The 25,312-nt window shown below is 43.5% G+C and overlaps 1 protein-coding gene across 4 annotated transcripts in view; it reads right to left on the bottom strand.

The window, feature by feature from the left end:
• The window catches only part of RASGEF1C (RasGEF domain family member 1C), a 111,713-nt gene that overhangs the window by 11,007 nt on the left and 75,394 nt on the right, over positions 1-25,312 (bottom strand). For all 4 annotated transcript variants that reach the window (XM_086851695.1, XM_086851696.1, XM_086851697.1 and 1 more), the window contains 9 exons: positions 20,446-20,628; positions 18,714-18,836; positions 16,067-16,204; positions 11,427-11,639; positions 9,391-9,465; positions 5,939-6,034; positions 4,813-4,915; positions 4,633-4,712; positions 3,889-3,984 (listed from right to left, as the gene is read on the bottom strand). In XM_086851695.1, coding sequence (XP_086707821.1) covers positions 3,889-3,984; positions 4,633-4,712; positions 4,813-4,915; positions 5,939-6,034; positions 9,391-9,465; positions 11,427-11,639; positions 16,067-16,204; positions 18,714-18,836; positions 20,446-20,628 — 1,107 coding nt within the window. The remainder of the gene's footprint in view (positions 1-3,888; positions 3,985-4,632; positions 4,713-4,812; positions 4,916-5,938; positions 6,035-9,390; positions 9,466-11,426; positions 11,640-16,066; positions 16,205-18,713; positions 18,837-20,445; positions 20,629-25,312) is intronic.

Below are 25,312 nucleotides of genomic sequence, written 5' to 3'. Positions count from 1 at the left end.
CTGTTTCATTTTCAACAGCTCCATGCATGGCTACCTCTTGAGGCATGTAATTTCCTTCCTGGTGCCTGATTAGTACAACATGCTTCTCCAAATTAGCCTGCAGACAACAGGATTGAAAATATTAAGCTGGTTGGCAAGTAACTGCTAACAGTAACCAGAGAGGCTGTTGTAGATCTCAAAGTTATCCCTGGCTATCATTCCCAGGGCAGAGTGGCATATAGCAGTGATCCAAGCCTTCCCTCTAACCCATCAGAGCTGGGTCATAATTTGCTATAAAAGAAGCCTGGGTAGGACTCTTGTAATTGATGGAATTACAAGCAGAGATAAATAAATTTTATGCCAGATGCTCTACAGCAGAAAGCAGAAACAGTGCTCCTTAAGTTCATCCTCAGCCTCAGCAGAGATGCAGAGTGAAGCAGACTCCCTCAGGGTCCTTTGTCTCACAACTCAAAGGGACAAGAAAGGTAACACAAAGGACCAGTCCATGAAAGCTGACAGTCAAACCTCAGTCTGCCCACCTCTCCAGCAGTGACACTGTGACAGCAAAAGGCTGCTTGGGGGTGCTTGAGCTGAAGGTCAGCAGCTGCCCTGTAAGGATTTTCCTGTGGCAGCAATGTCTGTCTTTTATACCACCAAATACAAACTTAACCACCACAAACATAAAAGAAAACACACTGCATGGTAGTGTCCAAATGTTTCCACTTTTTATATATTAACTGAACTGGACCTTATTAAGCAGCACCAAAGCTGAAGAGCCCTCATGGCAAGCAAGAACAGCCAAGAGAGAAATCATTTAATTATTTACTGTTATTCCATGTCATGCTGTACATCAGCTGTAACAGGATATGAAATGGACCCAGAACAGGATTGGCAGCTGATATTTTCCAGTCTACATGGATGCTACAGCACTGTGATGCTCCAATGAGTGTGAACAAGTCATAGAAGCGAAAACACTGAGGTAAGGAGTCCACAAGCCAGTGTGTGTTGTGAAAATGGAAGCCAATTTCTGTTCCAGCTAAATTAACATATCCAGTAAATTTATAAAGATCTGCATCTCTGCTGGCTTTCTTATGGGACAGCCACAGATAAACTCTGTAATGTCACTGCAAACACCCATAAAAAAGCCTGGACTGACACTCCAAGAGCCACTGGATACTTATCCTGATACATTCCACTGATAAAACTCAGGAATGAAAACAAAGCACAGCCTTATCCTCTCAAAATGCCGAGCTCTCCTATTAGGGTCAGGTGGAGCAATTTCTAGTAAAACTGAGCTAAGTGTGTTTCAGGATTTATTCTCATGTTACCCAAACTAGATCAATCAGCCTGTAGTAAAGAATACAACTTTATGTGATTTGTTTTCTACCAAAAATGATGATGCCTCTGTAACCAGTGTGATCCCAAAAGGTGGAAAGATACAGAGAGCTGGAGCCAGACACTGATGCCCAGCTAAAAATCACTGCCAGGTTCTGTCTACATATTTGTTTGCAGGCAGATGCAAGCTTGTTCTGTCCTGCTTCACTGCCTGGGAGCAAGGTCAGCACCATTAGTGGTACTAAACATGAAGAAAAAGCCTTGCTGAGAGGAAAGGTACACAAATGTGGGCTGGATGCCAGGCTAATACAGCTATAGAGCCCCCAGTCAGATCAGACCATGGCAGAGCTCATTCTCATCTCATCCAAAAGGCGCTAAAGACATACCCGAGGATACCAGTTCTCTACACATTTCCAAGGAATTCCTGTATTTTGGTCACCATTTATTTCCCCAATAAAAATATATTACCCTGTATGTTTTGCTTTCCAAATTTCTGTAGGAAAAACAACAAAAGTGGTTACAATTATACTCTAATACTGGCTTCACTCCAGGCACTTTGCTAGTATAAAACCTGGGTTAGTGCCAGAAACTCATATTTCTCTCCATTTTTATCCCCCTTCCATGCCATCCAACCCACCCACATACTGAAGGACAATTGCCTCCTGCAGAAAGAAGAAAATTAATGAGATTTGACGTGTTCTTGCTCCACAGTATCAGACAGCAACAACACACAGCACTGTGCTGTACATACTCCCCACATTTCAAAGCCACAGCCATGCCATGAGTACAATGCAGAGTTCCCCAGTGGAATGGCTTCATTTTGGAGCTGTCACAGGTTATTTGACTGCACAGACAAAACCAGACTTACTAACCAGTACAGCCCTCTGCAAGCACAATTCAGTTTGAAGATAAAAATTTTCTTCAGAGTGAGCTTTGCTATGAGTTTGCCAAGACACAATGTAACATCTTCAATCAAAAAGGAGTGATCGTGTTCTTTTGGATTTGTTAATTAAACAAATAAATTATAATCTTGCTTATAAAAAGAAACAAGATTCCTTAATGCTACAAAAAGCATTACATGATTGCTGTATCTGAAACTGTAAAATACCCTGTATGAACAGCTACCAGATCATATCCTGGAGCATTTTCCTGATCTAATGTTGTCTACACAAGGAAAACAGAATATGGGCTTTTTCTGATGTAAAGTAGATTCCTTTCAGTCTAATAACCTCTCTGCCATCAGTATTAACCAGCTGGGGTAGAGATATGACAGAGATTGCTAACTTCACAGGAAATTAAGTCAAACAACAAAGCAACTAGTTTAAATATCTATGATGGTTGCAGAAAAACTAAACTGCAAAAGCATCTCAGGCTGACAGGACCTTGCTGCAGTGTGTGAGAGTTGAAAGAATTGCTTTTCCAGTCACAAACATCCAAATCATGTCTCTTTTGCATAGAGAAGTACTTTTCAGAACAACTCAGTGTACTCCCATTGCAGCTGAGTCAGCCTGCCACCAGATGCTGATCTCATTTCACTGTAAATGCTGTGAGATTCCATTAGCTTCAGCAGATTTACATCAAATTTACAGGGGTGTGAGATTAGCATCTGGCCTGGCTCCTCTAGTGAATGAATACTAAATTCCATATTGTGCTTGTTCATGCAGCATCTACTTTAGCTTTGCCATGCTTAGTGCAGAGATTACCCATTTATGACTATGGGTAATTGCAGCATAAAACACAAACCCCTCTTTTATATACCAAAGAAATAAAGAATTGAATGGAGGAATAAGAAAATTAACAAGAAACATATCAAGGCACAAAACAGGAGGATCCTACACTCTAACATCTTGTCAATCTGATTTTTGCAGCATCAGTGACATGTCAGAAAGCTCCACATCTGCCATGAACACTGATATAACACTTCAATTCTTGCTCACTGAGATGGCAACAACAACCAAATGAAATGAAAATTCACACGGACAGAATATTACCCCAAATTTGTTGCAATGAATTCAGACTAGACTCCCTTGCAGGACTTGGGATAAAATCTTTCCCTTATGCAAATGAAGAACCACCCCCTCTCCATTGCTGTGCCCTTTGCTCCATCTCACCTCACACATCTCACAATAGGGGCTTCTGTGCCAGAGCCTCAGGGCACAGTTGCAACAAAGCACAGCTCCATGTTCTGCCAGGCTCACGCTCCATCACCAAAATAAAAGTAATTTCAGTCTGAAATACCTGTTCCATCAGGTTTATCAATCTGAACAATGAGAATTTTCCAGGGTTGTAAAGACATTTGCAACAAAGTCTTCCATGCTGTGTGTCCTGGCCTCTCTAACCCACCCGATGTCTGACAGCAAGTCCACAAAGATTTGCTTTGATCCTATCCAGACTCTTTCAATCACATTTTATTTTTTCACATTTTACATTTCCAGCTGCATCTTGAAGCACACAGGCCTTGCACTGGTGACCCATAGAAAGGAGGAGAGGATCTACGTCAAGTGTTTGAGCCACAGACTCCCCCCAGAAGTGCCCCCCAGCATGTGCTGATGGATGGGATGTGCTCACACCCACCTTCTCCCTGTTGCTGTGTGCTGTCAGGGACCTGTGGGCTGCCCCCCGCAGCGCTGTCCGGTAGTTGTAGAAATTGCCAGTAGGGTCCATCTGGTGCTACATGCACAAAACAACACACGTTGGTTAGGAAGTAGCCCGAGCCCTCTAAAGATAATTCTACACTCAGCTGTAGCAAACCATGAGCAGAGCAGAGCCTACATCTTCAAAATGTACATCTTCAAAATCCACATCCCCATGCACCAAGGGTACAAGGAGAGGTCTACAGCCCATGGTTGTTTATACATTTGATTTTACTACTGACAGTTATGTGACAGAGCTTTTATGTGAAGAATAAGCACTGCACAATCTGTGTGTGCCAAATCCTGGAATCCTCAATACAAAATAAAGCCTTGGGTCTTCACTCAACCTCCAAGGTACAGACTGGGAGCTTTACACTCAGCATTGTGTCCAAGACTAAACAAAACATGCATCAGTGGAAGCACTGTGGTGTGCATATAGGTTCATACTTTGGGGTTTTTTAAAGTCATCTTATTTATTTGAGTACTCTGAATTCCCTCTACATATCATCAGCTTTACATCCTGCTCACTACACTTGGGTTATTTCAGCTTAGAATCAGGCCCTCTGCCTGTGAAATGTGTCTCCAGACATTTCACACCTGGGTAACAATGTAAAATTGCTGAACAAAAATATCCTGAATATTATTAAAGCAGTGCATCAGGAATTTATTTATTTATTTTTTTTACCTCAAGAATGAAGAATTTGGCTGTTTTCACTTTTGACCAAGTCTTCTTTAGCCTGGAAACTGGACTCATATTCATTCCAGCTATGAGTGAGAGAGAAAAATACAGAGCCATTGATAAGAGCTGAGTTTCCTTTTTCATGTGTGACAGCTGATGGAAGACCCAGTTAGAAGCTGTACTTACAAATGATTGCCATCAGTGAATTAAAATTCCCTATGTTAAAGCACTCTCGGGCAACATCAATGAAGAATTCGATGACTTGTGCTCGCTGTTTCTTTTTTGCAGGCTGTAAATTAAAATAAATGAGTATCTGTAATGGGCACATGCAGAACTGGAGGTCATCCGAAGCATTTGTTCCATGCATAGTGTGGCTTCACGCACAGCTTGGGCCATCTGCTTTCAGTCACTGGCCCTAATTCTGTTCCAGCTATCCAGTGGATGCTGGTGACTGGCAGCCTCTGAAATCAAAGCTTTCCCTGCAGTGACACAGAAGAAATTCACGGCAATTCCCAGCCCCAGTGACTGTCTCAGTGCTGGAACAGGCAGCCCAAGCAGCCCTGAAGCAGAGCCTCAGCTCCCTGATGGCCTCCCCAGAGTTGTGGGCTCATCTCAGAAAGATTTTCTGATGTTTCACTGCATTAATCCCTTTCCCCTCTTCTGTCCCTTTAGCAATATGGCCAGGCCAAACAACAGCATTTTAAATACACATTTTAATTGGACTGGAATCACCCTATATTTTCCAAAGAGGATCTTCAAATGGTAATTCTTACATGTTACAGGCTATCCAGGCACTTTAAACTATTATTCCTCCCTTCCAGGATACCCTCTTCAAAGAGGAACACATTAATTTTCATTCTGATGGGACCAAGTTAAACAAACTAAAACCACTACCAAGTTAAGAAACAACAGCCACAGCTACACTAATGGGCAGCAGGACAGAGAGCCGTGAAGTGGGAATTCACACACACAGCAGGTCTTTAGGATGACAGATAACAAATATGGCTCCACTAGAATCTTTGCTGGCAGAAATCTCACAGGATAACTCAAGGCATTTTTTCCTCTCTTTTTCCCTGCAGGGTTCATTATTCCACACTGTGCTCCCACTACATCAAGAGAACAGTGCATTCCCCCGTGTGCTGCTGCCTCTGGTTTGCAATACATTTGTCATTTATCTGGTCGCTCCTGCAACTGCAACACTACTAAAACTTACCATCAGATGCTTAGCTGGGTCCTAAGAAATAAATCCCCAGGATTGCTTATTAATATAAAATCTCAGAGTGGTAAAACATGGCACGTACTTGTAACTTACCATGCAAATTTCTGTTGCTACAAGATAGCAGAGTCTATTGAACCATTTCACATAGGCCTCAAGGTTACTTGTCTTCTTCTGTTCACTGAAACAAGTCTGGGGGGAAAAAAGACACAGAAAGATGTAACTGTGTTCCAGTCAGTGACCTGATTGCTAAGATAAATACTGCACAAAGGTAATTACTGGCCACATCTCTCTCATGCTCATGGAAGACTGTGCATTTAAGGGCCCCTTTTAAAATCCTGTGAGTGGCAGATGGGGGGGTCTAGCTGGATGTGTCACACTGCACAATTCACACTGGTGTCCAAAAAACAGCCCCATTTTGCCTGCAAGCAAGTGTTCACTGAGAGTCTGCACTGACCCTTGTTCACTGGGATGTGAACAGCTCAGGCATTGCAGGATTCTGACATGAAGACAAAATAAGACAAGGCACAGTCTTCCACAGCAGGCTCAGTTTGTGACTTAGATTCCAGGATTTCCTCCACTTCAGTAAATAAAATCACCCACAGCCCTTTTCAGGAGGGAAGGGACCAGAATTTAGTGAAGTATACAAGAGGTAAATAAAGGAAAACACATTTCTAGTTGATTTTTTTTATGAAAAAAACCACTATTTTCCTTAGTGAGCTTTCAGAAAAACAGGTTCTTAGCAGCCAGCTCTGCCTGGGTGGCTGTGCTTAAACAGGTCACTTATGTGCCAGAGGCACTTCAGTGATAAGAGACATTACAAGAAGCATATTTTTCACTTATTTATATAAACTTAACATAAATTCCCATAACTGATACAGGTTATGCGAGCAGATACTTGACCAAACTCTTCCAGTTCCTTTGTCATCTACAGAAAATTTGATTTCAGAGGAGTGACAGGGCAGTTCACACAGCCTGAATATGTTGCTTGGGATTGTCAGAATTCAAGTGCTTTTCCCAGTTTTAAATCCTTAGACAGTCCATCTAGGACACTCAGCTCTCTAAAGAGATTTGGAGATTTGTCTGAACGTTCAGTAACATCCACTAGAGGGTACCAGAGAATACTGATTTTTGTTTCATTAGGGCAATCATTTCTCAGAGGTACCATAAACACATGCCACTAAGAGGAAAATCATAATACATAAGCAAAGATCCATTAATGTCAATGGGATCACCCATATCATGTAAGGTAAACCAGTGACTAAGAACCCCTTCAGAAATATGGCTTAATATGATTCCCAAGGTAATTCCAAGTAAGAAAATATTCACCTGTGATTCTGCATACAGACGTGTTTAGAAACAGAAATCACTGTACCATGCTATGGAGGAGCAAAGCCTAACAGGACTGGAATTCTGAGCCACCTTGTGAATAGACTACAAACACAATAAAAGTGTATTTTTAAAGCATCTCAAAAGTAAATGGTAGCAAGCAGCATGCAAATATCAAAAACCCTAAGAAACCCCAAATCTAATGGTTAGCCCCAGTCTAACCATAGTGGCTGCTTTTCATGTGCTCTGTTTCTTGTTTCCTATTACAGAAAAAGTACACAAACCCCAGGTTTTGCTCTGAAAATAGTATTTCCATCTCAGAACTGTTGTCCTGTACCAGGGTGTAAGAGCCACAGCTAATAACGCAAGACTTGTGAAAAATGTGCAACAGTAAAGTTGAGACAGACTGCTTTTTAAAGGTTAAGCTTTATAAATGGCAGCAGTATTTAGCACCTCCCAAGCATCTTCCATCTGCAGCTCAGAATGCTTGATAAACATTCATAAGTGAAGCCTTTTGAAGCCCTCACGCAAGAAAGTTTAGTATGATCTCCAGCTGGAGGGAATTCAGACCTGAGCCAACTCCCCGTGTTTGACAGGGATGTTCTTCATGGGTCAGGGAATATGACTCCACATAAGGTTGGTGCTACTTTGTCCAAAGACATGTCCAGAGAAGGGCAAAGGAGCTGGGGAAGGGTCTGGAGCACAAATATGATGAGCAGCAGCTGAGGGAGCTCAGCTTGGAGACAAAGAGGGGGAACCTCCTTGCTCTCCACAGCTCTGTGGAAGGAGGTTGTAGGGCAGGGAAAAGCTGGTCTCTTCTCCCAAGTAACAGGCAGCAGGACAAAAGGAAATGCCCTCAAGTTGTGCTAGGAGAGACTTAGATTGGATATTAGGAAAAAATTCTTCACTGAAAGGGTAGTCAGGCGTTGGAACAGGCTGCCCAGGAAAGTGGTGGAATCACCATCCCTGGAAGTGTTAAAAAAATGTATGGATGTGGCACCTAGGGACATGGTTTAGTAGTGGCCTTGGCAGTGCTGGATTAAGGTTTGAAATGAATGATCTTGGAGGTCTTGTCCTACCTAAACTATTTTGTGATTCTGTGTGCAATGGTCTCCCCCTGGGCTATATCTTGGCACAGAAACTTTTCTGAATCAGCCACAAAGAGCATGAAGAAAAGCTCCAGACTAGCCCCACTCTGATCAGCCTTGCTGACTTAAGCCCAAGTGGCTGAAATCTCACTGTGGCTGATTTGGTATCTTGTGTTTCTGATGCACATTTGCTGCCTTGGGGTTCCTTTCTATAGAATGTATCAATGCCCAGAATACCTGAAACTCCATCTCTGCCTATTTTCCTCATCCTGAAACAAACTGCAGAACCTCCACAAGTCCAAGAAGAGAAGGAAATGGCCCAGTCTTGGACATTCCATCCATCCATCCATCCATCCATCCATCCATCCATCCATCCATCCATCCATCCATCCTTTCACCATTACATGCTATTTTGGTGCAGTCTGTACAGCACTACAAACACAGGTCTTCCTGATACCTTTGGCATCCAATGAGGAAATTCAGCCCTTGATGACCTCAGTGGGAATGCATATACATTTCAGGGGAAGAATTTTCCACCCTTTCTTTTAAGACAGTATGTGAAATCTCTGACTTTCCCTCTCCAGCAAGGAAGCCTCTTTCCTTATTCAGGCACTCTCTGAAATGTTACTTCAAGCCTCAGTGGAAAGACTCCAAGTGGCTTTCACAGCCTTTGGATGAAGCCCTGATCAGACTCTTCATTCCCTGTGGTGCTTTGGGTTAGAAGCTATTGTGCAGAGAGAGAAGAGTTGATTCATGACGCACTGACTCATTGCTGTGGTGTCTGGGCACACACTGAGGCCATTACATCACACCCCGAGCCTTTAGTCCTTCAGCAGAGCAGCAGACATTCCCTGGCTGTGGACAGCCACAACCATCTGTCCCAGTCAAAGCAGGTTGGGAGGAACAAGCCCAAAAGCACGTCAGGGTGGTGGCCAGTTTGTCACCAGACAGGAATGGCAGTGACCTCCAGCGTGAGCTCTGCCAACAGGTTTCCAGCCTTGCCGTGACAGCACAGGCCACCAGCTGGGCTGGCCCATGTCAGCTTGAGACTCAGGCCCTGCTCCTGGGGACCTTATCACAGCTGGACAAACTGAGCTCACAGGAGACACTCTGCATGTGGAGAAACCATACCTTGGTGCCATCCAGAGGGTCCTTATGTACAAATGCCTGCACAAACTCCTCAGGTCCAATGTGACTTAGTCTTTCCTGTTGAGGGTAGGGGAGTGGAAAGAGAGAGGGGAAAATAAGAAAGCATCCCAGAAAATGTTCTCCTTCTCTTGATAAAATATCATTTCTGTCAGCTCTGAGTGGTATCACTGAACTGGTAGACAGCCAACTAACCAGACATTAAAATTCATAATAACAATTAGAACTATGTCAGCAGAAAGATGAAAATTAGAATAAATATGTCTCCTTATTGAGAGGCTCAAAAACCTTTTTTCAGCTGTTACAGTGGCAGTAATGCTGTTATCTGGTGTCCACAGCACCCCACTGCCCACACAGGGCTCTGCCCTGGCTCCCTGCCCACTGACCCTCAGGTGCTGCCCCAGGGTGCTGGCTCTGGGTCATTGGGTAAGGAAGGCACTGAGGATGCATGGGACACATTAAAGGCTTTGCTTACACTGGAGAGTGTCCCAGGCACTAAGCAAAATAATAAATAAAGTATCCAAATCTCTCTTAGTAAAAGAGAGGCTACCTCCAGCAGTTTCTAAAAAAATGTGGCAGCTCCAAGCACACATTGACCTTCCTGCTAGGCCTTTCACTCTCCTTAAACATGTTTATTACAAAAATAAATATTTTCAGTAGGTTGGAGGCCACAAAGGTACCTCAGAGAAGGTATTTTGGAATTCCTACAGCCCAAACTTAGAATACTCAAGCAACAATAAAATAAATGATAATCCTTCTCAAGGGAAAATTTTATGTCTAATCCTATGCTTTTTCTCTGTGACTCTCACCATAACACTGATAACTGCATAGGGCTCTTACTAATCAATAACTGTTATAAATAAGTATCAAATAATTCTTACTAACAAATAAACATTGGACAGTTTCAGTGCAGGGCACTTGATGTATTGGACATAGCAATGAAAGAGAAGGCAGAGAGAATTCATTACAGTACAGTGGGATTATAATCTCTAGCTGGATCTGTTTTAAAAAGGCAGTGATGCCTCAGTTACAGGGAATTTCCCCTTGGAAGACAGTTGTACTGTGGAAAAAGAAAACAAAAGCAAGGAAAAAATTCCATGCAAAGGACTTCTACTCTCTGGCTTAAGTTATGTAAAGCAAAGAGAGCCAAAGCTGCATGTTCTGAAAACTAACCATTCCACTTCTTGACAAACAGAACATAAACTATCTTCAGAAATAAAGGCTGATTTCCTAATACTCACTCCAGTCCACAGTGTGTTTCATATTTAGTTTTTCCATCCTTCCCCTGAAGGATGAGCAGAGTCCACAGGAGGACAGGCAGCAGGGCACCAGAGCAACAAGAGATCTGCAGATGGCAGCAATGTTTTACGTTCTTCTGTGCACATCCAGGAGGTCCATGGGGAGGACCTGACCCTGGGAGAAGGGTGTGCAGCACAACAGCACATCCAAGGCTTCAGCACTGCCATTTTTCACACAAGAGCCTGCTTGGGACCAGATTACAGCCTAGCACAGGGGGAACAGCAGGAATTTGTGGGGGTGGTATCTGCACACCCTTATTTGTCCATGCACAAAACCCCAAAGGGAAGAATGAAAGCCTCATCAGACAACTCACATGCTTTGTGCATCTGGAGAAATGGATTTGAACTGCTAAAATTTCTTCCACATTTATAAAAGGGTTAATGACCAGCCATTTCCATAGCACCTGCAGAGCTTGTGGGGCTCTGAGCACCTTATAGAAGTGACATTCCTGGGACTTGACTTTGCTGGGATAGGATTCTCATTTCACAAATAAGCAAGCTGAAGCACAGTGACCTGCTCTAAGCTGCACAGGGACACTGATATATAATTTGCTTCCCAAGCATCTCTTAACCTGTCAAACCCTGCCTCCTGCTGCAGTGCTGATACAGCATGGGATGTGCTGCAGCAGTGCAGACATTTTTTGGTTATGTCTGGAATACTTAGCAGCTGATGGCTTAAAATAACATCTCTGGCTGCAGAAGTTGGGAACCATTCCCACTTACCAGCTCCACATGTGTCAGCTGCTGAGCCAGGGTGTAAGGGTCACTGCAGACGCTCAGGATTTCTCTCTGAATTGATGGAGGTTTAGTTTTAAAGGCAACCAGCTTATCAGAGACAGCAGTACTGATCTTGACAATCCCTTCTTGCCCATGGCTGAGGGTTGCAAGCTTCTGATTCAGGGCTTGCAAAAGCTGATTCATCTTTTTCCAGTAAGCCTGGAGAGACAGGGAGAGAAACATAAGCCACCCAGAAAACTTGACATAGGAGTGGGCTTTTGTGCTGAACTTTCCTTTCTGCAAAATACTCCTAAGGCAGCAACAGGTTACCATTTTATTTCCAACAAGCCTATTTCAGAATAACCAGTTGGCTTAATTACAGTTCAGTGCTCTGGACACAGACTGCAGTCAAGAGAAGAGGCAGGCAGGACTGGTGGATTGGGCTGGCACTGATACTCCAGATTCCTGCCAACATCAGGTTCAAAGGAGAGGCAATGCTACAACAAGACTTACTGCAGCTTTCTGGATCACAGCTGCTTTTGGTACCTATCTTTTATGTCAGCTACATTTTGGCTGAGAACTCTACCTGTTACTGCTGCCTTGTCAACTCTTATTTATTAGGAATAAGAAATGTTTCTAATGCTGTTTTCTCCATCCTTTTGACCTGAATGCAGATCACAGCTGCCTGCTCCCCAGCTGGAGTGGCTGGAGCATTGTGTAGCTTTGAGTATTTAATATCCAAATATTCATTGCTACTGAAGGAAGCTCATATTGTATTCCAATCACAGCCATGTGCTCAGCAGGATCATCATTACCAACTTGCCCAGGTTGTTCTTAGAGCCGAAGCAACCTTTTACAGACAGTCAGTGGAGTCTCTGGCCATGGAGGATGGGCAGAAAGAAATTACTTCAACTCTTCACGACTGACAGATGCAGACATCACAAAACTGAGAAAACAGAACTGGTGAATGGGTTCTAAGGACAAGGTTAATTGGAAATGTCCTTGGCTAGACTGTGCCTCACCTCAAAGAACACCACACAGGCTGGATGCAGCTCAAGTGAGCTTTTGGGAAGTAACCCCACGGTTTAGATCCAGCCCCTGTCTTCAGAATTCTGTAGGCTGTGGATAGTTTTCAGTGTTAGGCACTGACAGTGTTCATGTTTGAAGTGTTCAAGGAACCAGAAACCAGAGTCACTGCTCTTCTCACCTGCACAGAATCCAACCTGCACATTGGAGATAGTACCTCCTCCTATTTCACAGTGAAGAATAACTCCTCACATCTACTGTGTCATTATAGGGCAGGAAAGGCTGCAGACCTTTAGAACATCCCAAGTGCTTCAACTGTTGCCACACTTTGTAACTTTGATGCAGCTTTTCTAGCAAAGATTTCACATTGCTTTCTTGGACTCACATTGCTCTCCTTTCACTTAAGGAAGATGCTCTCTCGAGCTGGGCTAGAACATGTACCAGATAAGCAGGATGTAGTCAGGCTGGTTTTTTTTGTAAAATAGAGATGTTAAGTCTGAGATGAAGCAATCACCCAGAAGGCAGAAGAGACATTTCTTGGAGAATGACAACACACAATGTACTTGAAATCAAATCCCAAAGGTGGAGTGAAAAATGACTGAGGAAAAGAAAAGCCCACTCTTTTAGCTTTCCTCTGTTACTGATGTATATTAGCTCCAAGAAAGACCTTCTTCTTGTAAATCCTCATGTCAACAGACAGTCACAATTTTGATTTACAAACACTCTTCTGGGCCCAAACTACTGACCACCATCTAAATATTTCTCTGTTTTACATCCAGGTGTGTTTGCAAATCTCATCACAGCTTTTGAAGCTCTGTGAACACAGTTTGATTTTTTAGTCAAAACTCAAATAGTGACATTTTGTGAACTTATTTTGTAAACGGGAAACTCAGGTTTTTGGGGGTGGGGGTGAAACCCAAGCCTTCTAATGAATATAAAACATCTGGCTAAAAGACTTGGCTGGAAACCCAGTTCCTCTTTCTAAAAGGAGTTTGGATGAAAAATCTTAGATCAGCCATGTCTATGCGATATCAAATTCTTCATAGTTTGGATGAAAAGCCAAAAAGCCACATAAAATTGCTTGAAAGACATGCATATTAGCCAGTCTTTCAATAAATCTTTATCAAGAGATCTAGTTTCACCTCATTTTGTAGGGAATATGGCACAAAAAATATATATAGACAACAGTAAACAAAGACTCAGGTAAGCCAACCACCTAATAAAGAATGAAAAAAAAAAGGAGAGACACTTAAAGGACACAAACAATTACACAGAAATCAGAGCTCTTGAAGAGACTCACTGGAAATCAGTTGGGTGCACCCTTGCCTAGAAAGCTTTTCTGTGCACATTGGGAGAGAAATAAAAAAAATATTTTAAAAAAAAATAAAAATCCTGCTTTTGCTCTTCTAAAAGCCTTTCCTGTCTTCTTTAAACTACATCCACTAACTGAAAACAACATTGTTCATTACCTTCAATGTGCTGGTAATTATCTTGCCACAAAGTGACCCCCCACCGTACAGGGGCTGCATGCTGGACTTTATCAACCCATCTCACTTCACTGCCACATTAACAGTCAAAAGAAGCACACTACTGTTTAATATTTAAAGAAAATGTTTCTTTCTTAACTAGGAAAGTTCCTCTGAAGACAGCAGGCCTCAGCAGGTGGCTTAGGAGCTCAAATTTTAATTAAAATTTCTAACTCTAAATGCAAATCACAGTACTTACTAAGAAATGCTTCTCAGCATGGACACCTTTATAAGCACATCACAGCCTTTAGAAAGTGGACTCTACAAAGGACAGGAGCAGACACTGCAGGGGAAAATCCTGCACTGACCTACATGGACTGGATGACATCACAAATCTTTCAGTCTTTAATTTCTGTGGTTCACAATGGGAACAAGTTTCTTCCAAAAAACTAATGGCCACCATCACTCTTCTGTGCCATCCCTTAAAAAAAGGAAATTTGCATTTGGAGGATATGAGCTGTTTCTTAAATTAATTATTGATTTTGCTCAGGCATAATCACTTGTAATTACAGTCCCTAGTAATATCTGAAAAACAGTGATTTGAAACTAATATAGTCTCCCCCAGGGTACCACAAGCATTTGTACACAGCTGTGCACGCTCCAGAGCAAAGGTGTGCAGTGCTTGCTCAGGTTAGGCAAATAAACCACTGCTTTACATGCAGAAAGTTGATTTATAGCATCTATGATTCTTCACCAGGACAACTACTGCTCTTAAAGAGCACATGCTAAGTCCCTGTTCTCCACCCTTCTCTTCCTTCTTTCCAACAGACACACTTCTGGTGGGTCTGTACAGGTCTCCCTCACTTCTGATGATGAAGGGCTGCAAGGCATCTTTTGCCATGGCTGGCCAGGAGCAAGTCCATTGCCTCTTTCCCTTGAGGGAATTCAACTACTCTGGTTAATGGAACTAAAGCCACTTCGGCTCCTTCTGAGTTTCTTTGTTGCTTTCACCTCCACCACTGTGTCTCACAGCTTCCCTTCCCTGTCCTGCCCCTTCTCTCCCACGGGCTGCCCAGCCCATGCCAGCCTACAGCTCCCTGAAGATGCCAGCCCAGTCCAAGAGCAGCTGTTCCTATTTATGACGTATTTCACGAGATAGGAGAGCCCAATTTTATTTCAGTTGTGCTGCAGCCCTGCTAATTCCTTCTGTCCTCTCTCCACTCTTCTCTCTCATCTTCAAGGATGAGTATGTTTGATGTTCCACTGGACTGTACACCCTCTCTGGCTTGAGGCCAGGCCTTCATGTACCCAGTGAAACTGAATTTTTCCACATCCCATGGTTAACCTAGAAGTAATTAGAGACTCTCAGTGTACTATTTTGCTTATTATTTTCATCAGCTTTGTGGTCTTTTTAATGTTTCCAAATTAACTTCTGGGGTTCACCCACCTGAATTTGCAAGCAGGTCTCCCAGAGGCTCCATTCACTGTGACCCACTGTGCCACACACAGAGCTCTCATATTTGAGCACCAGGACTATGCAGACATCTAGACTGAGTCTGTGCTCAGCAGGCCACACACCACTGTCTTCTGCCACCTCCATGCTCCCAGACAAGCTACATGTCCACTAGTATCAGTATTTTCTTTAAATGCAAGAACTTGGATCCACAGAAGCTGTTATTGCCCCACCCTTGGAAGTGTTCAGGGCCAGGCTGGACAGGGCTAGGAGCAACCTGGTCTAGAGGAAGATGTCCCTGCCCATGGCAGGGATGAGGAACAAAGGTCCCTTCAACCCAAAGCAGTCTGTGATTCTATGATTCTAACTTGGGAGATCACAGCTCTGCTTCTATTTGAATTATCACCAGCACATTCAGTCTATGCTATGCCATCATATATTCCTTCCGTAAAACGGGAATGTTGTTATCCTACAATTCAATGTGCAGCAGATAAATTCCAGTGCTCACTGCTCCAGGAGCACCTAAAGAGAGATGTGGCTTTCAGGGAAGATAATACAGGTTTTTACATTATTGGAGAACAAAACTCAGAGTATCCAGGAAGAGGCATGGAACAGAATGCAGAAAAAATAGAAAAAGGAGGAACCAAGTGAGAAAATGAACTTAACATATCAGCAGAACATGCCAAGGCAGGCATCCTCACCTCATCACATGGGGCTATCCTGTGAATCATGTCTTTCAGATGGCCAATCATCCGCTCTTCCTGAAAGTCATACGGGAATGTCTCTGTCCACTCTGTCAGCAACTGTAAGATTTTGGGTCCAAATTTTCTGATTCGAGCCTGAAATGCAAAGCATTGAATGATGGACAGGGATTTGAAACACGTTTACTCATTAAAGTCTCTCACTGTGCGTGTCACTGAGCGTGGGGCCAGGTTTTCAAAGAAGGCATTTGTGTTGCACCTGTAAAAACTCACACATGCATACAAAGAGTGTGGTGCACAAATAATACATTTTGGCATGCAAAATGTACCAGAACTCAGGTGCATGCACAACTGCCTGTCTTACATGCAGATTTAAGTATTCTGCACATGCAATTGGCCTGTTTATGGCCAGATGGACATTTTGTTGGTGCAACCTTTATACCTTTTTTAAAAACATCTGGCCTTTTTGCTGATTCAAACCATTTCTTCTTCCCTTTTGTACTTAAAACCCTTCTATATTTTCATCCTTCTCTGAAAAACTGCGATGAATTTCTCAACAAACAAAGAGGTTTTTTGCTCCTTTGCTTTCTGGCTGTATGAAAAAAACTGCTTAGTGACCAGTGGCAGATGTACAATGAAGAAAAGATGAACAAAACAGCAGCACTTTTGTAACTTTACCTGGGCTGCTGGTAATGCTGCTCTCTTCCCACATGAGCTCAAGGTCATGATGGGACAAGGACACTCAAATAGCACACAGCTGATGCCCACCTCTGGTGGAGATTTATCTGAGAATGTGGCAGTGGAAATACTTGGGATGGGGCAAGGAGGGAAAAGCAGGGAATGGCACTTCTGGTGCATTAGTGTTATCTCAAAAGACAGCCAGTGTGGCTGCTCCCAAAGCTTTCATCCTCCGTTACGTGAAAAGGAAATGGTGTTAAACAACAAACTGCATTTTTATTTACAGAAAACACAGACTGAAACAAACAGCCTTCTTCTGCATCCCCACGTACTGCAGCTAAAGTGTACCCTGCAATCAGGAAAAATTATACTCTTAAGCTCCCTGGCTCTTTGTTTTTCAACCAAGGTGGTTAAAATGCATATTTCAGCTTTCCACCAACAACAGGTTTCAATGAACCACATCTCTAAAAATAACTGCTGTCAGCTAGCATTAAGCTCAGGCTCAAAGACCAGCAGGTGGCTGCTAAAGGGAAAGCTTTATTGGAAACTACAAAGGTCTGGGGAGACATTTGCTACAGCTGTGTAAACTGCATTATGAATTGATGGAGAGGACTTTGTGTAAGTCACAGGACGTGGGATAGGAGGTTGCTTGTGTACAAAGTTTCAAAATCAGCCCCACTCTCAGGGTACACAAAATCAGCTGTGACCCACCAACCTTGTGTTGCTACAAAACCCAGATGCACTTCAGGCAGATTAGAGGTCTTCATAATAAGACAGTGTTTCTCATTTCTTGAAAGTTTAATGAGCAGCAAAACTTTGCAATGCTCACGTTCAATCCTCCTAAACTTGTATGTGTCAAACAATTGGAGAACGGAACCTCAAACCTTAGAAAACTTGTTTTGCATGGTTCACCCCATACAGATTATTAACACTCAGTGTATGGGTAACCCAAGTCTGGGATTGCTGAGCATTCTGGAGAATGGCTCTCCACAGTGAAGGCAGAGCTCCTGTTACTCATGGAACCAGTTGCCTGTGCAAAAACAAGCACATGGTCAGATGCCGGTGACTCAGTATTTGTTGCCAAACTCACAGTTTCAAAGCTGGAAAGCCTAATCCTGAAAACCATTTCAGAATTTTGGGATTTCTGGAAATTTGCAACAAATGCACATTCTTTCCCTCTCCACTGCTCTGAAGGTGCATCTCCTGCTCCAGATAATGCACTGAACAAGTGCTCATCGATGCAGCAAGGAGAGCTTGGGCAGAACCCAGAATGAGCAGCATCCAGTGGGATCCATCACCACTGCACCGTCTGTGGCACTGCCAGAGGATGCACATGTACTGCTATACACTGCACCAGCCTGCACAGTCCCTGGGGCAAAGAGGGAGGAGTGCTGAGGCAGGAACAGCTTGGATTTTCTCAATGTGTTCACCTGTCAGGGCCCCACTGCTGCTCCTGCCCGTTCCTGGTGCTCCATCGGTGCCACTCTGCAGCGCACAGGGCAGGAGTGTGCTGGACACCTGTTACATGGTGCTCAGAGTGACAGGGAAGGCCAAGAGGAAATACTACTGTATCAGGAGCAAGAAAGCAAAGGGACAGAGACATCAAGTAAAAATGGGAGAGAGAGTGGTGTGTGGGCATCTGCACTTGACAGTGTGTGAGGGTTACGTCCTACCTCCTTGCATCCCGCAGGCTTCACCAGAGCCTTAAAGAAGTTAAGAGGGAAAGTCACCTGGGAAGACTGAGACAGGGGGAAAGGGAAAATTAGAAGAAGATTTGAAGTGATTACTGCCTGAAGCATTGCTCTCAGACATGGATACCAGGATGCCTCAATGTCAGGATCTCAGTGGCAAATCCTTCATGAGAAAGTTTCATTCAATCTAAAGAGAGGCAAAGGACACACACCAGAGCCCCAGAATTCTCTACCCATTGAAAATACCTGACATTTTCCTGCTGTAAGGATAAACAAACCTTGTCCAGCACAGGGTCATCCAGCCGCTGCTGCTCAATGCACTTGTGACAAACCCGGGACAAAAGCTCATGGGGTTCGATGAAGAGTCTGGAGCTCAGCAGGAATGTAAAGATATAGGCTTTCTGCAGGAGACAGACAAACAGACCTACTGTAAGCAGCCACACAGTGGGTAATATTGACTGTAAGAGCCCTGAACTTCACAGCTTTTCCATTTCTACTTGGCAAGACCTTTTTATCTAAAAGATGTAACAATTCCTGACGCTGAATATGGAACTGGTTATACTGGGTGCAGGAGGCAGCAGCATCTCTTCCTCCCCAGCAGCCACTTCCAGCGCTTGGTTGCCTAAACCCTGGGCAAACATTCAGTGTGCAGTGTGCAGGAGCAAGCCCAGGTACAGGAGACAGCACAACCAGGATGCTGGAGAGGCTAAATGGGCAGGAATCTCTGTGTTCTACTGTGCTGGGAGCTGCAGACACCCCCGTATCAGCCACATCTTGCTGCTGCCCTGCAGATCTCACCCAGCCTATTTTAAGCAATATTTCATTTATTCTATTAACTCCCCAAATTTCATTTCTATCAGCCAATTCATATCATATGCAGTTCCACATCTGTGAGGCTGTGGGAAGCAGGTCTGCTGGATAAATCCTTGGATTATTCAAATTATTCCAGCAGTGAATTTAAAATACATGCATGAAGTCTCAGTTGTTTGCATCCTGACCCCTCCTTGCATCTTTGCACCTGAATTATCTCCTTTCCCCCAGCCCCAGCTATGCTCCCAAGCAGCAGGTATAATATTGCATATCACACCTTGCCTAATGAAAATCTCACAGCCTGATCAGTCCATCACCTATTTTTATTGCCTTTCTGGTTTGTTTTTTCCTTTTTTTTTTTTTAATTGAGATGCTTCTTTATTACTTATTTTTAGCTGATCAGAAACTGAGCTCTGGGTAATTTAAAACATGCTGCCTGTTCTGCATTGATAACTTTCCCAGGCTCCTCAAGTACCCAGAAGTCAATGCTACTCTGTGCTTTGAAATACAAGTCATGGAGTTATATTAGCACTTAAAAGTCTTCCAGTCAAACTGTCTGAATTCCACTGAGGATGTGCAAAATCCAGTGAAGTCAATAGCTTGCAGGACCATAAACCTTCTTCCAGTTTAGACCCTCACTCTTGGTGAGGAAACAATTTCCACTGATGCAACAAGGATTAGGATCTGGATTATGGTGTCCAGTGACTGCACAGTTGTGAATACAACACCAGGTAAATTACAAACCCAGCAGAAGCATCATCTGTGTTGTCATAAATGGAACGCCCTGTACATACAGGCAAACCTGGATGACTTCAGCAGCCACTGAAATTTAGTTAATTTAATGCCAGTTCAGACTTGGGAGTTTTTTGCTTCAGTTTTCCTCTAAACCTCTCTGGGAAGTGCTGCTATTTTTGAAATGCTCCAACTGCTCCATCACTAATTCATCACCACGACAGCTTCCCCCACTACCCTGTTCTCTTATTTAAAGGCAGTATCATCTTTGGGATCTGCTTTTTCATGGGAACAATTATAGAGCAGTGAAACAGCATTTAAAGCAATGCATCAATTTACCAAGCTTTAATTGTATGCAGCTTTTAAATGAACCCTCTTAATTCAAAATTTAACACATTTGCACTTTTGCATAAAGTGCTGCCCCAATTCATCAAAATTAAACCATTTATTATACTGTGAATTGCTTACTTCAGGGTAGTAATCAGTGGTAGGTATCAGATGCTGGATTAGAGCATCCAGAGATGCTGAGGTAAGGTTTCCATCCTGGAAGATCAGTCCTCCTTGTTCACCTTCTTTTGAAGTATGTAGATGAGGGCTGAAGCCACATGGGGTAAACATACTGGTAGAACTCAGCGTTTGGGGCATGCCTTCCTGCAACAGAGACAAGATCCATCAGATCCACAGCCAAGTCTGTCTTCTGGCTGATTTGAACAACACAGTCACTAATGAGAGCTTCCTGTTCACAAAATTAACACGGTCCCTGATCGATAACCTCCACGTCTCTCTCACTGCTGGCACTGGCAGATCACACCTGCAACAGGCAGAACATGGAAAATGGGACATTCTGATTGTTTCTCTTGAGCCAGAAAGTGATGGCAGCTACTTTGAGCTCTCCCCCTGTCAAGAGTGTCTGTGACAATTCCCTTTTCACTGCCATCTCTGGTCAGGCCCACACAGGAGAGGAGAGATACCTGGGACCTAAACCTCAACAGGTTCCTCAACAGGATGAAGGAGTTTGTTTGAACCTCTGCCTTCCTGAGAATGAGGCAGGGAGCATTTAGGGTGTGAGGGAGAGAAAAGGGGTACCACCTACACTTTGCTTGGGATGGACTTTGGAGATGCCCTGTGGCAGAAGTGTCAGTGTGACTGAGGAGATAGAAGCAGGAGCAGAAGTCAGCTGGGGGAGGATGGAAAAGTTAAGGGAGTTGGAGGAAACAGAGAATGTGGGAGCTGATGAAAAAAACTAAACAGCAAGGAAAAGAGAAATGAGGAAGAGTGAGAAGGCAGACACCTGAACTATATTTGGAGCCTGAAGTTAGTCAGTCCTAGATCTATACTTAGGTACTAAATAAATGTTTCAAAGAAATCCTGAGCACTCATTGCCTTCACTAGAGCTCAGTCCTCAGCACATCTGAAAAGGAGGCCAGGCAGACCCTGAGCACACAGCTCAGATTCAAATCCCTGCATTTCAGTTATCTGGGTTTTTCAGATTGCATTCTAGGTTTCATCTTGATTTTGTGGTTTACACCCAGCTTTGAATGCTCCTCCTGTTGAGCAAAGTTGTTCTGTTTTCGAATTGCTGCAAAGGGATGAGAGATTTTGCCTTGAGAGCTTTAAAGCATCTCCAGCTGCCTCTGAAATCCCCACCTGGAAGCTTGTTCCTCTCTCAGCTAGAGGCAGCATTATAGGACATGGATGGGAAAAGAACAGTGTGTGCTCCCTTCCAGGTCTCCAAATGCATCATCCAGAGCCAGGGACCTCTCTGTGACCTGACTGTTTGTTTCCATGTTTGATTTTACCTCATAAAAGGGAAGATAGGAAAGAGATAAGAGAAGAGCACCAGAGCCAAGCAAGATCTGCACCCTGTGCCCTGCTGAGCCAGCACTGACCTCCCACAGCAGAAGGCTCAGGGCCATGGTGACAGCGCTGCTGGGGCTCGGGCACACAGACACACCTTGGGTTTTAATATAATCCTCTGTCCTTTCCTGTGTTCTGTTCCCTCTGCTTTTCTGCTTTTTTACTATCCCATACAGGTGTATCAGCAGCTGTGCTGTGACCCAGACAGCTCAGCTCCAGGTACAGCTTGTTGTGCTCAATCCTGCAAAAACCCTTCCCTGCCTGGTACAACCCATCTGCTCCCCCAGCTCGGAGCCACCCTGGGCCACCGAGGAGAAGGGAACCATTCCTGTGAGCCAGGCAGGGTGTGAAGCCCTGGGAGAGGCTGGGAGCTGAGTCCCAGCTCCGTGGGAGATCAGGCTTTACAAGCAGAACTTGGGTGACTTCATCCTTCAGAGGAGGGACCGCTCCCTGGAGCTAGCAGTTCGATCACTTATCTCCTTCTGGGAGGCTCACACGGGCTGCCTCTGGGGTTTGCAGCCAACAAAAAGGAACCACAATGTCAAACCTGACCAATTCCTACCTTGACTGGAAAGTAAACTAGATGCTGGATTTTAGTTTAAAGAGCAGAATATGTAAATGCCATCCCAGGCAGGATGGAAGTTGAAGCATCTAGTTCTAATGAATGTGCAGATGTGCCTGTTAATAAAGCTCTGAGAGCAAGTAATTGCTGCTTTTTGTACTACATAGCTCAGACTCTGTGTAGTAAATGGGAAGGATTGCCAAATCCCATTTGTTACTTCTAACACGCTCTATGTTATGGCTTGTTTCTATAGCAATAATCCCAAGAAGGATTTCATGTCCACACAGATCAAGAAATAAATCTCTTGGACATACAGCTGTCTAGATGAGGAAAATAAAAAGTTAAAACAGCTGTGAACTTACAGGACATCCTGGCTGCAGCATAAAACAGCAATGATTTATTCAGTGCAATCTCTCACAGTCAAAGCCATTTTTATTATCAAATAGAAACCATCTAAACAGGATATTGCCTGAACTTCTGCATCTTATTAAATGAGAAATCTTGCTGAAATACATGGTAATGCTTTTTAAGAAAAAGTTACATTTTAAAAAAAGGAAATAAAACAGCTGTACAACTGTCACTGAGACATTTATCCTGGGTATTGTCAAAAAATTAAATTTTACTTTTTTATTATGAAGTTCCTGGTCTAACCTCAAGTTTTCAGGCAAAACCTATGTCATATCTGAGCTGGTGCATGATTGCCAACTTACTTGCCACCAAAGAAGATGTGAAGGTTTTAATAGATGCCTTTTGCTCCTTTTTGCATTACTAGCAGGATGAGGCCAGCTGTATAAAGGGTAAAAACTTCCTTCTTTACTAAGCTCAAAAATAACTAACATTAGCATTTGGCAGACATGAATTTGGGACAGGGACTTCTCTGCTCACACTGCCTAATTTCTTTTTCTGTTCATACATTTCAGGAGCTCTCTTTTCAAGAGTACTAAACAGAAACAAGGTATTTCTTTGAAAGAGCTCAAATACACAGACAAGGTTCTGCTGTCAATCAGGCGCAGAATACAGAAACAAGGGAAAGCACTGAGAGGAAAACAAACAAGCAAACAACCAAGGAGATTTGTCTCATTGAACTCCCTGGATGATGGAAAAGGCAGCACAGACAGAGGCAGACCCCTCCCTGAAGAGCAGTGACAGGAAGAGAGGCAGCACTCCCAGGCTGCAGCAGAGAAATTCCAGCTGAAGAGAAAATCATCCCCTGAGCACTGTGTGAAATTGGAAGAGGGACCTGGAAAGGCTGTTCAATTTCCATCCTGTGAGGTTTTCAAAACTCAACTAGACAAGACTCTGAGCAAACTTCAAGCCCTGATTCAAGTGGGAGCTTGGACTACAGAGTGCAAGCAGTCACTTCTGATTAGCCTCTCTGTAATTCTAACATACACTTCCATTCAAATATTGCCCCATTTCTGAGCTTTTTAATATAAACCCTGGCAAGTAAAAATTGAGTTCAGATTATTAGATATTTGTATAGAAGTACATCTTGGCATAAAAAGTTTTTTTCCATTCTTCCTGGAAACAACAGCTCTAATATGGTAAAAAATACTCAAAACCTCACTTGAAAACCTCTTGGATTTAACCTGAAGCCAATGAGATTCAAACATGTGAACATTCAGCAGGTGCTTCCATGAACTTTCATCCAATTCAACACACAATGTTTTGCTGTTCCTCTCATTTCAGAAGCAAATCTGATGCCAATTTCAGTTGATAAATGGTGCTCTGGAGGAAGTCAGATGGTGAGATATTAGTGAAGGGCAAACTTCCACCCCCAACAAAAAAATGACTGATGATACAGGTGGCTGCACATACACAGCATTTAAACTACTTCTGTGCTCTGAAGGGGTGAGACCAGGAGACAGGAAAATGTTTCTGCACTGGCTAAAAAAACCAAAGAGAAAATCCAGGGGCAGACTGTTTCTGGGACTGGTCTGTGTTACACAGAACCTCCCATGTGGCAGAAGGCAGGGCATGTGCCTCCTTCCTTGCCTACAGAAAAACAAGGTGATAAATTAAGAACAAAGGCAGATTGGACTCAGCACTACTTGGAAAAAGGAACACCAAATGCTGCAGGGCTGGGCTGGTAACATTTTGTGCTAATTTTACCAAAATGCTATGTCCACCAGCTGTGGCCAGAGCAATCAGCACCACCATTTTAAAATAATGGCAACATACACCTTTTTATCTTTCCCCACTGGCCAGCACTGCCTGTATTTCAACACATGAAAAGAGACACAGACACTTCTCACTTACAAATGACACTGCTTACACAAAATGTTTCTGAACTTGATTCTCAGAGCTGAAGCATGGAACCAAAGGATCACCAGTACTTGGGAGAAAAGTTACCCACAAACTGCGCAGCTATCTACATCTGCAAGTGCTTTGAAATCTCTGTTAAACCAGTGCCCAGACCTGGAAGACTGAGGAGGCGTAAAGGAACCCTAAGAATGCACATGGGCCTGAAGAGAGGTTCAAGGTGCCAGAGAACAGCTGCAGGCTGCCAGCTCTGCCCTCCTGCAGCACAGCCAGGAGGGGAAATGCCCACCAGCATCCTCCTGCTCCACCACTTGCTGTCACAAGTGGCCCCATGGCAGGCACAGATCATGCTTATATGGACACAAAATGTTCAGAAAACATTTAATGTGGTTTTCAGCTCCTTTGATGTGATAAGTGTTTTATCCTTTATCAAAAACCTAATCACACTGTTTACTTTTGATCTTCATTTCATCTTTGCCTTCCATCTGCTCTGCCTCTCTCAAGGGGAAACAAGAGTTGGTACCATGTGACGAAAGGAACGGGGCTGCCGACTTATCTTCCCACCCACTTAAATTTCAGATTAACCAAATAAATAAAAGCCTTCCCACTTCAGGGATGAAAGGCACAAGCTTCTGACAATCTCCCAGCAGAATT

Source organism: Cyanistes caeruleus, chromosome 15, assembly GCF_971803275.1.
Source record: "Cyanistes caeruleus chromosome 15, bCyaCae1.hap1.1, whole genome shotgun sequence".
Lineage (NCBI taxonomy): Eukaryota > Metazoa > Chordata > Aves > Passeriformes > Paridae > Cyanistes > Cyanistes caeruleus.
Note: the sequence above shows the minus strand (reverse complement) of the source record. Positions and strands in the feature narration are given on the sequence as shown.